General features: G+C 41.5%; 1 protein-coding gene across 5 annotated transcripts in view; it reads right to left on the minus strand.

Annotated features, from left to right (window-relative positions):
* Positions 1-16,240, minus strand: part of dop1a (DOP1 leucine zipper like protein A) — a 35,968-nt gene extending 19,728 nt beyond the window's left edge. Inside the window, exons 1-15 of one of the 5 annotated variants that reach the window (XM_030071886.1) lie at positions 15,886-16,240; positions 12,604-12,805; positions 11,835-12,016; positions 11,528-11,698; positions 10,178-10,367; positions 9,674-9,772; positions 8,729-8,828; positions 7,332-7,414; positions 6,342-6,456; positions 5,801-5,921; positions 5,326-5,445; positions 5,073-5,190; positions 4,187-4,216; positions 2,837-3,085; positions 545-1,085 (exon numbers count right to left, since the gene is read on the minus strand). In XM_030071886.1, coding sequence (XP_029927746.1) covers positions 545-1,085; positions 2,837-3,085; positions 4,187-4,216; positions 5,073-5,190; positions 5,326-5,445; positions 5,801-5,921; positions 6,342-6,456; positions 7,332-7,414; positions 8,729-8,828; positions 9,674-9,772; positions 10,178-10,367; positions 11,528-11,698; positions 11,835-12,016; positions 12,604-12,741 — 2,257 coding nt within the window. In that variant the 5' untranslated portion in view covers positions 12,742-12,805; positions 15,886-16,240. Of the gene's footprint in view, positions 1-544; positions 1,086-2,836; positions 3,086-4,186; positions 4,217-4,595; positions 4,687-5,072; positions 5,191-5,325; positions 5,446-5,800; positions 5,922-6,341; positions 6,457-7,331; positions 7,442-8,728; positions 8,829-9,673; positions 9,773-10,177; positions 10,368-11,527; positions 11,699-11,834; positions 12,017-12,603; positions 12,806-15,885 lie in introns of those variants that run through there. The other 4 variants (XM_030071884.1, XM_030071885.1, XM_030071887.1 and 1 more) reach the window with 4 other exon arrangements.
* Positions 16,241-16,654: the final 414 nt, after the last annotated feature.

The raw sequence follows: 16,654 nt of genomic DNA on the forward strand, positions 1-16,654 counted from the left end.
ACTTAGGGTAAAAAGGGCGCTGAACCAGACAATAAATAAATGTTATTCCAGAGCTTTGTCTTGTCCTTGGTCACATATTTTGCTGCTGGTTTCGAGAAACAAAACATCTGAACTCCTTTTGTCTTAAACTATTAAAATTCTCCTTACTTTGCAACATGATTGGACCTCAAAAATAATTGCTATGGTGGTGTTTTTTTTTTTTTTTTTAATACTCAAATAGGATGGCAGGAGGAGAAAATTCACAGCTAAGGTGTGAAGATCCATATCGATTCAAAGTTAAATTTTCCTCAAACACAAATTCATTGTTAGTCATACTTAATAGTAAAAAACAGATATGATTTGTGAATTGACTTAAATCAATCCTGTATCAACCCTGACTGACCGACCTGAATTTACTTCTTGATGAATTTGCCTCTTGCAGTAAAAAATGCTAATGCCATATTGTATAACAACTTAACATAATGTGACAATAATGCACATAATGTTATTACTGACTGTAACACAGATCATTTTTTCCCACCTCCAGGGTGTTTTTGGGACTTACCATTCTGTTCTTCTTGTGTGGGTGAGGACTTGAGGTTTCCCTCAGCGATGTACACAGGGAAGCTGGAGCACTCTAGGAAAAGCTGGCAGGCAGCGGTAAAGGCAGGAACACATTCCCTCTGGCTTGTCCCCAATCCATCACCTAAGCATGACTCTGTCTTCTCCATGTGTCCATTCTGCTGGGTGTCCTCTGAACCCAGAGGCCCCAACCGCACCACCTCTCTTTTCTCCCCCCCAGCCCTGTCCGCCTGCCTGGGGACAATATACAGGATGATAAGGCGGGACAGAAACTGCTGGAAGTGCTCCAGGCAGCACTGCATCACTGGCTTGTCCAAAGGCTTGGCCTGAGAGGGGCCTGAGGATCGACGGCCCGTCTTGAGGGAAGCGTGGGAGTGGTGGGTTCGCTCTGACTCCTCAGAGCCATCTGCCTGGTACTGAACAAAGTCTGTGAAGCCACTTTCTGAGGAGCGACTGCTGGGAGGGTTTTCCCCATCCTCAAACACCTCTCCACTTCCAGGCAACTCCAGAGTGGCAGGGAGGGCCTGTAGGAGTAGACAGGAGGTGAAGAAGGAAGTTTAACAAAGACAAAGAATTTCATTTTTCCTTTGATCTATATCTATCCATATACTGATTGTCTATTTATGTATCCATTTATACTGAATGAGAAAGAAATCATAGCTAAGACGTGAGTTAAACCAATTGCCTGTATTTTAATCTCAGAAAGTCCCTATTTGTGCCATTATTGATGCAGGCTAATGGGCAACAATAACATATGCTACATAAATTTCATCAAACTTGGATTCAACTTCAGTGGAGATCTCCCTGAAGACAACGCAACCCCGTTGCAGCACTGTACTCTGTACACTGTGCACTGCTTTCCACACAGCTAGGGTCGAACACAGCTGTTGATTTTCACCTGAGGGATTCCCTGTATGTAGACAGAGCTATAAACCAGGCTGGCAGCCTGCTGCACACAGAATGCCAGACTTCCAAACTCCCACACTTCTTTGTCACAGACAACGCTTAGAGCCTGAGGGTTTCCCAGGTTGCATTTTGGTCGAGGCGACACACAAACATACTGGAGCATGGACTCAGATGGCGAACCACGTTTTCTAAATGCCCCTCAGGGTGGGATGGGCGGGGGGAGGATGGATGTATGGGGAAGTCTTCCACTCTGATGGATATGGCCCACCCAGTGGGAATTACAGGCTAGTCTATTCCCCTTCCTCCTTAGAGAGAGATACAGAGAGCTCAGCTGTTGGTTACCATCTTGTGTATTTCTACTTGTTCTGTCTCCTGCCCCTTCTGGGTCTTTCTCCATCCACCTACCCATCCGTCTGTCCATCTCTAGGTGTGGGGCTGACTGAACTTTTAATCATGCCTCGCTGGGCTCTCAAACACTCAAACAGCCAGGTTGCTGTACAGGGACCAGGAGGACCAGGAGGGCTAGAGATGCACTAATTCTGAACAAATCTTCAATCACCTTGTGTTGAGGGAGAGTGGGACAGTGAGGCCAGTTATGGGACCACCCAGCCAACTGCAACACAGGTCAGGAGCCTGGCAGGAACCAACAGGACCCTGCAGTGGCCCTGCTCAGGGACCAGGGGACACCATCACATCTACACATGGTCTGTTTTTTGGCAATAACTTGTAGCCCTGAATTGGCTTTTACTCCTACTGGGACCTCAACCCAAGGGCTATGATTTTTTTTAGAGGACTTAAAGGACTTTTGAGGGATCAGAGTCATAAGCAGAGTTATCAGCTGGCAAAGTTTGTTTTTCAATGTTAGCAGTTCCCAGGAGGAGACGGTCTTTATTTTGGTTTTTGTGAATACTTTCATCTTCACCTGGCCATGGACAATAGGAAAAAAATGTAACCAACATTCTGTCATGGCCCTTCTGCCTCTATGTCTTTACTGAACTAAATACTCCTCAAGGTTATATACAAATCAGAAGTAGAAGACTATGGCTGTATTTAGCAGTTCTTGGCTGTGGAACGTGTGGAACTGTCTGAATGTGAAAGCGTCTCTGAAAAAGAGGAAGTGCATTCAGCTGACTTTTCTTAGATCAATAAAAGCTGCCAAAGACAGCTACATAAAGGTAACGTCAGTCTGAACAATAGGATGATTTCCTTAATAGAGAAATCTAAGGAGAGGTCTGACACTCACACTGGAGATCAAACAAAACACTGATAAAAGGGGGTGGAAAATGAATGGAATGCCTAGTTTATTTCTTTTTTATGATAGAAAATTGGTCTTATTAATGAAAATCTTTCAACTGGTTTCTGTCCTCACCCGTTTGTCCTCCTTGTCTGCAGTCTTTTCTCTTGTGGCAGAACTGGAGAGACCCTGAGCCTGGGGGCCCGAGGGTAGGGCCAAAGGAGACACCAGTGGTGGTTGTACCTTGCTGAGGATCTTGGAACAGAGACGAAGGCAGTGAGTGAGCTCCCCGAGGCCCAGAGCCTGGAGATGGGAGGTGAGAGCTGCCACCATGCGCAGCAGCAACTGGGGGAGATGCTCTGTCTGGATCTCAATGTAGGTCTCCTGGAAAGGCACAGCTAAAGTGAGGATTTTTTGTGACTGACATTGAGTATTAGGGAGGACATGGACCATATATTATGAAGTAGTAGATATTTAGGATGATATTGTTTTTTTTTTTGTTTGTTTTTTTTTTTAAATTAAAAACAGGACAGTTCACCTCTGATATGACAGTTTAAACTATTACTATTAACCATTACTATTATCATTATTACAATTATTATGATTTCAATGGTTTTGTTTGATGTCCATTCTTTTTGTAATGTATGTCTTTTTCTGCTTTTGATGTGATTTGTTTTGATTTAATATTTGCCCGTGCAACGCACTCCAGGCCAGGATATCTCCTGGATATCTGTGTCCTCTGGTCTAAATGCTGTTGCAATAGGTCTATCATCAATTGCAAAAACTGCAGTTGCAGTGATAGCAGTATATGAAGTCAACTGGCAGAAATGTAATATTCCCTTAAGTACAGAGAGTCTATTACTTTGTTACAATGTGTGACCAATGTGTACCAATTGTGCCCACTAAGAAGTTAATGTTTTGTCACTGTTGATCGCTTGTGACTTGAAGGTCTGCACCCACCCTTGCTTGTCTTTTCTTCTTGGATCTTGGCTTTTTATTGAATTTTGAAACTTAGACATGTTGTGACTCAACAAAGTAAACAACTTAAATAAAAAATAAAATGAAAATGAAAGAATGAGCAAAAATAAATAAATGAGTAAGCATTAAATAATGGCGTTTCTAAATACTCATATTTCTTAAAAATATGTGAGCAATGTGGGAGCAAATTACTGCATGCATGCTAGACAGGACGCACATAGGCTACACACTGAGCGGAGATTTCATTTTCACAAGATCCACACCAAACAGCCGCGTTAAGTGTGTTTTGCCACACATGATGACCGTTACAATCCCAGTTCTTGCCTGGGATCATCTTGGCTTTTGATATTACAATATTACAACCAGTCAATCATTCTGAGATGATCACTTAAAGCAGAGCGGAAGTAGGGATGGTTTTGAGGGATGTTGGCAGGACGTTGCAGAAATGTTATCGTAGCCTCAGTGAAGCAGGGTGAGGTGAAGAAGCAGGAAAGAGCAGTACTTTACCTGGCAGATTACCCTCATGCTTCTAGTAGGCTTCAAGGAGAGAGAGCAGATAGTTTGAACAGACAGGAGCAAGCAGAGCATAGGCCAGACAACACTTTCTACGCAGAAACATACACACATCCCACACATTTTTCATAGTGCATTCCCTCTTTCAGTCTCAGTCACACATACACAAGCTATCCCCACGCTCTTTCTCTCTTTCGCACATACAAACAAGCACTTAGAGAAACTAATAAAGGGATTTCCAAACTGTTCAGATTGGAAATCCTGTAGACACAAGCGTATTTCTGAGAGGATGCAAAAAAGACTTTTGGCAGAAAAACTAAACATACAGGCATTTCGGAACCTGTTGAGGCATTGCACACACACACATACAGGTACAGAACAGAGGGGAGGCACACACACACACCCTAATAGGGGCCATAACATCCCAGGATTGGAGCCAGAGACAATGTTGGATGATTAATCTGACAACATGGCAACCGAATTGTGAGTCTTTATGGAAGCTTCTTGTAGTGAACAGCTTAAAGATTCGACTGCAAGAGGAGGTGTGTGAGCCCGGACAGAGAGCAAGAGAGAGAGGGAAAGATAGAAAGCAAGCAGAGGCAGGAGAAAAAGAGAGAATATGAGAGGAACAAAAAGAAATACAGAAAAAAGAGGGAAAAGGTCAAGAGGAAAAGACAGAAAAAAATTGAAAAAATACAGGAAGGGAAAAGGAAACATCAAACAAAAGATAGAGGAGAAAGAGGAATAAAGAAAAACTTGTTAAGAAAGAAAGAAAGAAAGAAAGGACTATAGAAAAAGAAATACATAGGGGATTGAAAGAAATAAAGAAAGAGAGGACAGAAAGACAGAAAGAAAGACAGAAAGAAAGATTGTGTCTCACCAAGGAAACAATATCCAGCAGGAAGTCAACAAGCTGACAGAACTCCACCAATGAGAGCTCCGGAGGATCTGAACTCCCAGCATGCCGCGGTGCATGCGGGCTGCTGTTCATTGTCCTCCTGCAGGGCAGAATACATTAGATATTGAATTCTGTCCTACTTAACATAATACATCACACCAAAAAATAACAGAAAAATGATGATGTTCCACTTTAAAAGCACATACACAGTATACTGTATACACACTGTACAAACCTGCAGCACTCCTCAAACCAGCGGGCAATGTAGTCCCACATGTAGTACGGCTCAAAAGAGTTGAACAGGAGATTGGCTGTTTTAATCAGTTCTGCCGTCTTCTTGTTCTCTCTTAGTTTGCTAACAATGATTCAGAAGTCAAAATTAACATCACACAATCTATGGTTTGCCTCAAACACAGCAGTATAGATGTTATAGAAACAATATCTATACCTGCACACAACATGTACTGTATGATTACAAATTCACATATTTTTTTCCATGTCCACATTTTCTTAATGTATATTATATATTATATTTATATTTACATATTTCAATTGTTTTTAACATCATGCTTGACATCCTGGTATTTACTCTATAATTCGTTCTACCCTTTCATTTTTCTTTGATAAAATTTCCCACACATTAACAGTTTGTGTTTCCTGTAATCTGATGTCTAAAAGCCAAAGAAAGGCAAGTGTGGGACTGGACAAACCTGCTGAGGTGTGTTTGGTCTTTGCTGAATGGATTCTGGTTCTGGAGATCCAATTCTGTGCGGCATTGTGTGTGTAGAGTCCGGAAAACCTCAATGAGGACATCCTCCAGGATCGCCGGACCTGGAGAAGCACAAAATAGACAAAGGGGTGATTTACAGTGGATATGCTGAATTTGATTTAGTTCAAATTCAACATATTACGGTGACTACATCTTGTGATACCTTCAGAATCCAAGATAACTCAGATGACCTTGCTCCAAGTGATCAGGGAAACAAATTTTTCAGATGTTTGATATTATGGAGCAAATGGAAAATTAAATAAAAATATTCTTGCCATCCTTTTACCCCGGAAACATCAAGTTAAATCCACAAAAAAATCAGCTTTTCTGTCATATCTTGTGGGCGTACTAATTATAACGAAAATTAAATAACTTGATGTTGGCGTACTTTTTAGATAATTAAACTTTTTAGATAATTCACCAGTAGACTACTGAAGTTACTCTAGTTACTAAACTAGATTTAAAGTACACAGTTTGTTTACCAAGTTCCGGCTTGTCCAGCAGACTGATCAGGATGCGAAACGGTTTGAGGTCATGCATCAGGATGCTTTCCTCCTCCCCACCTCGGGCCTTCCCCTGCAGGATCCCCACCATCGCCTGAACACACATGCACACATTTTAGTGTTTGGAGATCCTAAACTATATGAAAAATCCAGAGCCACAAATGCATTTGATGTTTATGTTACTTCTTGTAACCTTTGACAGAACCAATCCTGCATAACAATCCAGCAATTAGCACGGGCTCCCCCACCCCACTCCAAATTGGCTCTTTTCTGTATGTGTTTGTCATGTTTTACGCTTCATCTGCCTTGTAACAGGCTGCAGCCCTGGAACAGACAGTCCCTGTAGTACCCAATGCCTCCCATCGGGGGGAGCCCCAAGAAGTGTCTCACACCAGATGGCACTCAAACAAACAAAACCAAAACACAAAAAGTAAAAAAAAAAAACAAAAAACAAAAAACAAAACTTCTCCTCCTGGTCTAAACCCCTGGAGTGCCAGGGCACATCGTATGCCAGGAGTGCTGGGGCTCTCTGAGCATGGCAGCATGGTTCAGATGAAGGGAGGATCTGTGTGCGTGTGTGTGTGTGTGTGTGTGTGTGTGTGTCAAAGTGTATATATTTGGGATCCAGGCCCAACCATGCAGCAGAACAGGGAGACGGCTTCAAAGGCCATGCTGCTGGGAATAGGAGCAGAGGGGGGCAGGGCAGGCATGAAAACTCCAGGGAGACACTGGGAGGTTTGGAACAGAGGGATTAACAGGAATGGATGAGGAGAGAGGACAAAAAAGAGACAAAGCTGCCAAATTTAGGGCACCCCCCGATGTCCCCAAATCCCTGTTCCGCCCACACACACACATTCTTCTGTTGTCTGGAGCCTTTGGATTTTTTTGGAGGTTGATTTTATACACTAGAGCAAGCATCTTTCATCAGTGACCTGTATTGGCAGTTTGTTTAGGAAGCCTGATGCCCACCTGGACCAGCATGTCTTTTGAGTAGGTGTTGAAGTAGTGGCTGGCGTGCTCCTCTGGGTTGCTCTGCCTAGTGCTGCGGGGCCCTGTTCTCACCCCGTTGTTATCAAAGCCTTGAAAAAACAAACAAACAAAGAAACCACAATGTACTGCATAGTTGTAAACAGTCATATTCACATGGATGCACACCAATGAGCACACACTGACACACAAGGCAAGGAGCAAAGCAAGACACAAGACAAACGAATGAAAAACTAGTGTACTGTCCGCCAGTTGTTATTACAAGATTTCTGAAGGTTTCAAAAGAAAAAATAAGTCCCTTTCAAACCTTTTTAATGCTTCTTGGATTTGAATTTAAAACCAATTCAAAAGCCAGAGCTGGCAAAAATGGACTATTTCACACTGAATAGCAGATGAAAATTCTGCAAATAAAATCCAATAACTAGACAATTTAACACCTTTTTAATAGAGTTTGTTTTTTTCTGATTTTGAAAGGACCAGTGGGTATGCTGTGTCATCAGGGCTCTTCCTACTCCATAAATCAGCAGAGTCACTATCTATCTCCAGTCAGAAACCAAAAACTTAACTCTTAATAAGTATCACACATCACCAACTACCCGATCTCTCTAAATGCTCTTATAAAAAAACATCCCTTAGTTCTTGTTCCGTTTCTTTCACTTTCACTTCACACTTAAATTAATTTTGTGTGTTCACAGATGATTTTTAATGATCCAGTTGAAGCTTTTTTGACTGGATTGCAAGTTTCCTTAGATAAGCTAGATGCCTAAAATGTAAACCTAATGCCAGATCCCCAGCCATGCAGACACTTACCAATGTTTTCATCCCCAGCAAGTGAGATGCAAGTAAGAGAAAACAAAGTAAGACAATGACCACTGAAATACAGCCTTCGAGCCTACAGTAAGCTCCATAAAAACAGCAATAATTACATAAATAATGCACAAGCAAACACAGCCACATCAAATGAGGACTAATGCAGCACTAAAGCAAAAAGCAAACAGACAGTTAGTGTGTATGTAAAGGTTGGGTAGATTAGGTAATAATATACTATATGTGTGTATTTTAGTGTTTCCACCATTCCATGACTTTTCTATGAATTTCCATCATTAAGGTAAAGCAGTTCAATAATCTAAAAATATTATTCCTTACATTTATTTTAATGTTGTTTTTCCTAAAAGGTTGAACCTCTTGGTTCTACTCATCTAACATAATGAATGTGTGAACAAGTTATAAGACACATTTGGCTCTATTTGTGTGAAGTGACTAATTTGTAAAAATCCCTGTTATTTAATGACATTTAATGACAAATTCTCTGACTTTCCCCTCATTATATTTAAGTGAGAACACTGTAATCTGTGTGTGTGCTCCTGTGAGTGTCGCACCCAGCAGCCAGGCGTAGAGTCTGCGGTTCAGGGACATGTCTCTCCTTAGAACCACATGCAGCGCTGCTGACAAGATCCTGATCATGTCGGGACGAGTTGCCTGAACCCAACACAACAGAACACAATAATGAGAACTATTTCTGTCTCTCTCTCTCTCTCTCCCTCTCTCTCTCTCTCACACACACACAGACACACGCACAAAGTATAAAATATGGAGACCACTGCAGACTTCAGATAAGAGCTGTGTCCAGACCCTGACAGGTCCAGAGATGTTTTGAGGTGAAGGGCTTAATAAGCAGCCAGTGTGAGTCAGTGCCAACGCTGGCTGCCAAACTGTGTTAGATGGCCGTATCATTGTTACATGCAAGCGTGTGTGTGCTCACAGAAACTAGGGTTTGGCAGATAAGGATTTTTGAATGTAGATACAGCCCAGCATGTTTTTAAACTGAAGCTGCTGATAGAAAATATTGTGTCTTAACATTTCCATGCCAAAAAATTACAACTCTTCTGGTTTCTCCAGAACTGTATTCTCATCAGTGAATTGAAAAACCACTGAAAAAGGATTTTAAACAATTTTTTTTTCAAGTGCATTCCTTAGCAACATCAATAATACTACTACTACTAATGATAGTAATAACAACAATAACAATAACAACAATTATTGTTATTATAAATATTCATGCATTCGTCACATCTAATCAAAATGTTTTTATTTTCATTTTGGGTTAGCAGTAAATTAAATTTCAGATTAAGGGCTTCAATATATAATCATAACATAATATTTATCACATGGATGGCACCAATTGTCAATATCCACTTTTCAGTAAACAGCCTTTATCAGTCTGCCATATCAGGCTGATAATGAAACAGACAAACAACCTATCATCAGACTCCAATGCTGACACGTGACTGCAGTATTGCCCTCAGACACACATCTTTCCTCACCTGACTCATGTGGAAGGGGAAGCAGAAGAGGATCAGGTCCAGGGTGCTGCGCTGCACCAGCACACTGGAGTCCTGGACTGAAGTGCTGACTGCTTCCACCTGGACAGGACAGGAACATGTATGTGTACTCAGTATGTACATATATACAACAAAGGACTGACCACATTTCAATGGAACAGTTCATGCTTGCAGTGTTAGCAAATATCTATAAGTTCTGATGCCTTTCAATAACAAAAGACTGACATTATATTATAATAAAAAATAAAGTTTTACTCCATGTACTTTATATTTGCCAAGAACCGTGTATGGTGTTACACAGAAAAACTCTTGGTTCAGTACAAATGTGCTCAGGATTTTGCAAATTCTGTGAACACATCTGGTCTACTGTCTGATGAGTTATGGTGTTCAATGTTGTCTTTGGTTTCCGTTTGTCTAGCAGATAAAAGCTACTCCCACGTGATGATTTTCGACAAGGGATACTGGCATTCACTGACTGTCATGTACCATAAGTTCGATGTCGCTGCCCATGATGTAGAGCTGGTCCTCCATGGAGAGCTTGCGATTGAGGTGCAGCAGGACAAAGGACACTCCCGGGAGACGCACGGCAGGGCTGGTCAGGATGCTGCCCCACAGGGCGCTGTAAAAGGCAGACTGCTCCACGGCTGCAGCCACCTTCTCCAGCAAGGTGTTGGTCCTGTGGAGGACACAAGATATGGCTGTGGTTTTATTTTTTAACTTCAGTTGAAGGATTACATGCTGCTGTGTGGGCTGAGGAAATTCTACCACCCTCAGCCTTGCGAAACCCTTTTGAAATTCATTGGAGAAACTCAACAATGCACTGTCATCAAGATAAAATCAAAGCTGTTTTTGTTCCTGAGAAGGAGACATTTTGAAATGTTAAGTTTTCTCAAGACAGCAACAATACGTACAGCAGTGTTCCATGTGCAGGTGCTACTACTGTGAAAAAAAAAAATCCCTATTTTCTATGGCAAAATTTAATTTGCTAAATTTGCCTGTGTAATTGCAGGTACTGTAAAATAGTAAAAAGATACAGCAAAGAATATACAATCTAAACAACAAATTAGGGGATAGTAAACAAAAACACTAACGTGAACAGCAGAATGTATTAAATAGGAGTACTGTTGACAAGTAAGGAAATATTACAGCATCTACACGAGTAGCAGCAGTAAAACCTACTGAAACTTACAGAAAGTGTGACAAAACAATAAAATACATGTGTGATGGTTACATGGCACAAACTGACAGGCTGCCCTCCACAAATCACTCAGTGCCTTTTGGAAAATCAGTATCAAATGTCACCTTGTTTAACCTGTACCCTAACACCCCCCTTTGGACAATCCATGTAATTTTGCAAATGCCAACTGGCAGTGATGAGATACATAATTTCACCAAGTTTCATGAAAGTCTAAGTGGTGGATGAATGAACTAATAGGTGAACACAGATTGATCCACAGATTTGATCATTTCACCCAATCAAGAAGAATTACTACTTGTTTTACTGGCATCCAGCAATGACTATGCAACATGTGACTGCAATCCACAAGGTAGAGTATAGTCAAGTTAAAATTGGCATTAGTCATATGGTCGTTAGCAGGGCAGGGACTGGGTTTATGTTTGAAACAATGACCTAAGTCAATGATTCATCCACCTCATGTGACACTCAGACAAACCGTAATCAATGTTGCTTTCATTGCAGGCAATAAACTGCTTCTCATTGTATGTGCTCCCTTTGTACTGTGAATGTTATTGCATTTTTCATTCTATTCTATTCAATTTTTCTATTACTTTTTCATTTTTTCCAGCTGTTCTACCTTCCAGTCCTGCTTCCTTTACCTGTCGTAGTACTCAGAGCCCTCCTCCAGACCAGGCAGCACTCCAGTCAGCAGGCCCTGCAGGCCTGGTTTCAGGGTCTTGCCCAGAGGCAGGTAGTACGTCTCATACAGCCCCAGCAGCACAGGCTTCACAGACATAGCAGCATTGGAGAGTAAAGGGAAGAGCCCGGAGCTGGAGTGACAAAGACAAAAAAACGGCTTTGAGGAGAGCTCAAAGTCACATAAAGCAGAGTGCTGTGATTAAACAGCTGCTGAAAACTATGTCTGGCTCACTAAACTCGCTGCAGCAGGTGGCAGTGTGGTGGTACCTGTAAAGAAAGAGGTCTTTGGCAAGCCTCTTGGGTCCAATGATCTTGAAGATGATCTCGTAAGTCTCCAAGGCCTTGCGGTGGACCCCGCTGGGCAGGGCTGGGTGGAGGCATTGGGCCAGGCGCTTGCCTACCGTCAGCTTCTTGGGAACAACCTGGTATTTCGCATTGTTCTGCAAAACCTGAAATGTGGTGCAAAAATTAGCACATGAAATTATATGAAGCATGGAGAAACAGAAAAATATGTAAACCATACATTTTCTGATATCATTCAAGTTAAAAGACAAGAGCTCCAGGTCATGTGTCTGTAAACTTTTTCGGCATTTAAGACAAAGAGAAATGAAGTCTCTAATGTGTTAGGTTCATGAAAACAAATTGCTATCATGTTTTTATCCAGGAAATTGTTGACAACCAACCTATTTTGTTTACACACTCATGATAGTTATTTTACTTTAAAATGATGAAATCAGGGTGTGAAATTAATACCCAGCAGGCATCAAATAACAGTAAAATGTGTCTGTTATGATCAATTAGTATGAATCAACCACACATAACTGGCTGGAGACATTTTGAGACATTAACATGGTAACACCTTTATTATGGTACAGTCTTCATATTTTGTGTATAAAATAATGGCTTAAATGCCGAAAATGGGTTATACATTTATGAGAAACATAAGTTAGTTTTGGCTGATATTGGCCCTTCGTTGTTATGCAGCATAAACAGATTCAACCACTGCTCACTTATGTGCAGCCTGCCTGATCTTTACCTTGTTGAGTTTGCCCAGTGCAGAGATAAGGTCTGCCCATTCACTGGAGTATTCAAAGTTCTTGAGCGCCTTGTCCACTGCTGCCACATAGTTCCTGTACTTGGAGTCACTGAGCAGCTCCACTTCCTCTGCATTCATCCTCCTGGGAGATTATTGTGCTATTGTGCAACACCAGGGTCACATATGTACATCACACCAACAACTGAGAGGATGGGAGAGGATGGGAGAGAAGAGAGAGAGAGAGAGAGAGAGAGAACAAAACCACTGCTTAGAACTGAGGCCACCGCACCGCCAACTTTTTGGGCAGCTCAGCCTCTGGAAGTAAATTTCTCCAAAATTACTCCATAGATGTTTCAGGAAATCCTTATATAAAAGAGGTTTAAGCCTGAAACCAAGCCAACCAGCTTCGAAATGAATCATGACCATACAACATTTGAATAATCACTATCCTCGTTTCAGAAGATGAGTAAGTGGCAGCTCATAAAAAATGGAAAGCCCACAGCCGCAGTGAAAGTCTTTCTTTGGAGAGGGGATGAAAAGAAAGAAAGGAAATGTGAGTTGAATGATCAGAAGGCTATTCAGTAATTTAACCCCGGATAATATATTCTGTCTAGACCTGTTGATGTTAGGCTCAACGGTGACACAGCCTAACATCAACATCTTGCTAGCTAACCTTGTTAATATTACTAACATTGGCTTGCAACAACAACAATGTATGAAAAACAGAGTCTCTCTCGCTGCTAGGTTGCTTTAACGTTAGACTCGCACACCACGGGCTCAACAGGATAACTCCACTCTGCTTTCATATCAGATGAAGACGAGACGCCTATGGGAGACAGGGCGAGGCGGGGAGAAGCAGCACTGAGCTGCAGGAAGAGTATATGTGCTGTATAAAGGGTTAGATGATATATTCAAAACTCATGCTTAGCTGTCATATGGGCGATTGTCAGTAATTTGTTTAATCATTCAATCAGTCAATTTGAACGTAATCGGTAACATCATTTGATAGAGCCACTTTCTGACCAGTCAAAAAAGTTCTTTCTATTACATTTTTTCATCAGTTAACAAACACCAAGACATTGTTATTAAATTATATTATCTGTTTGACTGGAAATAAAAAAAGAAAAAAGGCTCTGTGTCTACCCCTGTATGGGAGTATTTTGGGTTCAGTCCAGATGTCTGCCACACATAACTTTATTTTGAGATGACCTCTTCCAACTACACAAGCAATTTATTTCCCACATGATTTCATTCAAAATATATATCTCATTTCATGCATTTCTACATACATTTAGGCACTAAATGTATGTAGAAACCAGTACAAACCATATTTAGTCTTGCTGATAAAAACCTTTTAATAAACTGACTTGCTCCATTTCCAGATTTCAAACAAATAACATAATTGAATAACAATGTCCTGGTGTTTTTTAATTCATGAAAAAAATATAAAAGAAAATACTGTGTTGACTGGTCAGAATGTATCTCTATTAAATCAATGTTATTCATCATGTTCAAATTAAAAGAGTGATTTAACAAATCATTGACAACAGCCTATGTGGCAGCTAAGCATGAGTTCTGAATGTATCACTTAACCCTGTATACAGCACATATAACCAACCTGCAGCTAAGTGCGGCTTCTTCCTGCCTCGCCCTCCCTGTCTCCCATAGGCGCCTTGTCCTCATCTGATCTGATATGAAAGCAGAGTGGAGTTATCCTGTTGAGGCCATAGTGTGTGAGTCTGACATTAAAGTAAACTAGCAGCGAGAGAGACCCTGCATTGCATACATTATTGACAGATACTTGCTGTGGTTTAAGGTAAACTCAATCACCCCCATCCGTAGTGGAAATTACACCTCACATCATAAATACTCGTGGATTGTGAATGATTATCTTCATACCTCAAATATACCAATATAGCACAAAATCTTTCAATCAGTAGTGGAGAGTCAATGACATTAGGCCTATTTTTATTGAATCAGTCAGAACAATCAGGAGAAGCCAAGTCTGGCAAGGGCAGCAGTTTCTATCTGGGTTTTATGTGATCAGCGCTAAAGGGACAGCTGTGGTGAATCATAAAATGACCTCCAAAATAAGTATGAGTGAAGTCAGATGGAGAAGAAGAAGTGGCAGCGGGGAGACACAATGCTACTATTTTACCTTGCGCAACAATGTCATCCTTTCATTGCAAAAAACAAACAGATATTAATGCAAAGATACACCATTTCAGGCCGTGGAAGCAAGATTCCTGCATCGGATCAACTGGTGAGGGACAGGCCTGTTTGGTACTTCCCATCACAAGACTGTCCTGCCAGCTTCACCATGAAATAGGCTCTTGTATCTTGCAATGGGGTGGGAGGGGTGAACGGCTGCTAAGTCATGTCATCCAGACTCACAAACCACCTTGTCAATGGAAATAATGCTTCCTTAAAACACTCACTGCACTTTTGAATGCAATCTCGCTTAACAACACATGCACACACCTTATGACCTTTCAGTTTCATAACTCATGAACTTTCAGGAGTGTTTAGAGGCTGCTAGAAATTTTGATGTACACTTGCTCCACATAGCTGCACATTTGGGTGGGGGGGGAGAATGGTATCAGGCAAAGATGAAATCTCATTGAAATAAGTGCTGCTCATATTATGTCTGCTGAAATTAAGAGGGCTAATACAAATTCAAAAAAAGAGCATAACTGATCATTTAAGAGGCGTGATCTTGCGCCAATAAGCAAGGTAACACTGAACTTCCATATTATTGAATGGAGTTTGGTGTGATGTTCAAAGCCGTATTGAAACTAGTCATGGCTCTATGAACATGCAGCATGCGAAACGTGTCGTGTAGCAACACACTCTTAGATAAATATGAGTTAGAGGCTACTGACAGCTGGGAAGTTTGGATGACATCATGATAAACAAACCGACAGGAAGCGACTGTCAACACGGCACCTGTCATCCACAGTAACTAGGCCCTCGTTTAAATATGTAAGCGCTCAGGTGTTGGGAAATAAATAATTAAAGAAAGTCGCTGTTAATGTATACAATGAAGCTAGGCAATATGAGCTAAATGTTAAACTCCGGCAGGGCTGGATAACGCTTTACTTGACCTGTGTGTGTGTGTGTGTGTGTGTGTGTGTGTGTGTGTGTGTAGGGGGGAGAGAGAGAGAAAGAGCTAGGGTTAGCTAGCGATAACTTGTCGCATGCTAGCTGAGGTGTGTCTTCAGCTAACGTTAGCCACCTGGTACATCAATAATATCAATACTGGAAGCCAATATAAACGCTTACCGGTCTGTGATAGGGGTCGGCCACTGTCATTCAATCATGTGTCTGGTCTGACGAACCAAAACAACGTGAATAATATGAGCAGCTAGCTACCGAGTGTGTTGAAATGATAACGTTAGGCTCCGGAGCAAAGGGCCCGGCTCCCGTGTCAGCCGACTCAAACAGCCCGTGTGTCTTGACCAGCAAGCCTCGGGGGTCCACAGAGCTCAGTCATATCCTACATATTCTTATCTGTGCTTGGATTTTCTCGCAGTACGGAAAAACGACCCCGGTCACATCAGCAACTTCCAACGGCAGGAGCACAAAGCCAAGTAAATGACAGCTCCCAGGCTGCATTGCAGATCAGCGGCACGTCCAATAGCCTTCCGCTGCGCCGTGTACGGCTGCGTCAATCTCGCCAACATGACAGGAAGTTAGATGGGCTTGCTTTCAAAATTAATCCACACATTAGATAAACCACCAAATGAAGCTTTTTCTGTCTTCAACTTAGCCTTTGTTGATATTTTTCCTCAATTGAAATGATAAGAAAAAGCTGGAAAATCAAGCAAAGACTGAGCAAGGAAACATGTTTTTGCACCATGTGATACTTCATTCACAGTAAAATGGCGAAGAAATAATTCTGTACAACATAGCTGCAGAGGTTTCATCAGAGTTTATAAAGTAGCAGGGTGGAAGGACAAAAAGTCTCTGCTGCTAGCATACAGCACAAAGAGGAGGAAAGTGAGGAATAATGTGGAGAGAAAAATAGAAATAGGACCTCTCACTCTGAGTG

Source organism: Myripristis murdjan, chromosome 16 (genome assembly GCF_902150065.1).
Source record: "Myripristis murdjan chromosome 16, fMyrMur1.1, whole genome shotgun sequence".
NCBI classification, from domain to species: domain Eukaryota; kingdom Metazoa; phylum Chordata; class Actinopteri; order Holocentriformes; family Holocentridae; genus Myripristis; species Myripristis murdjan.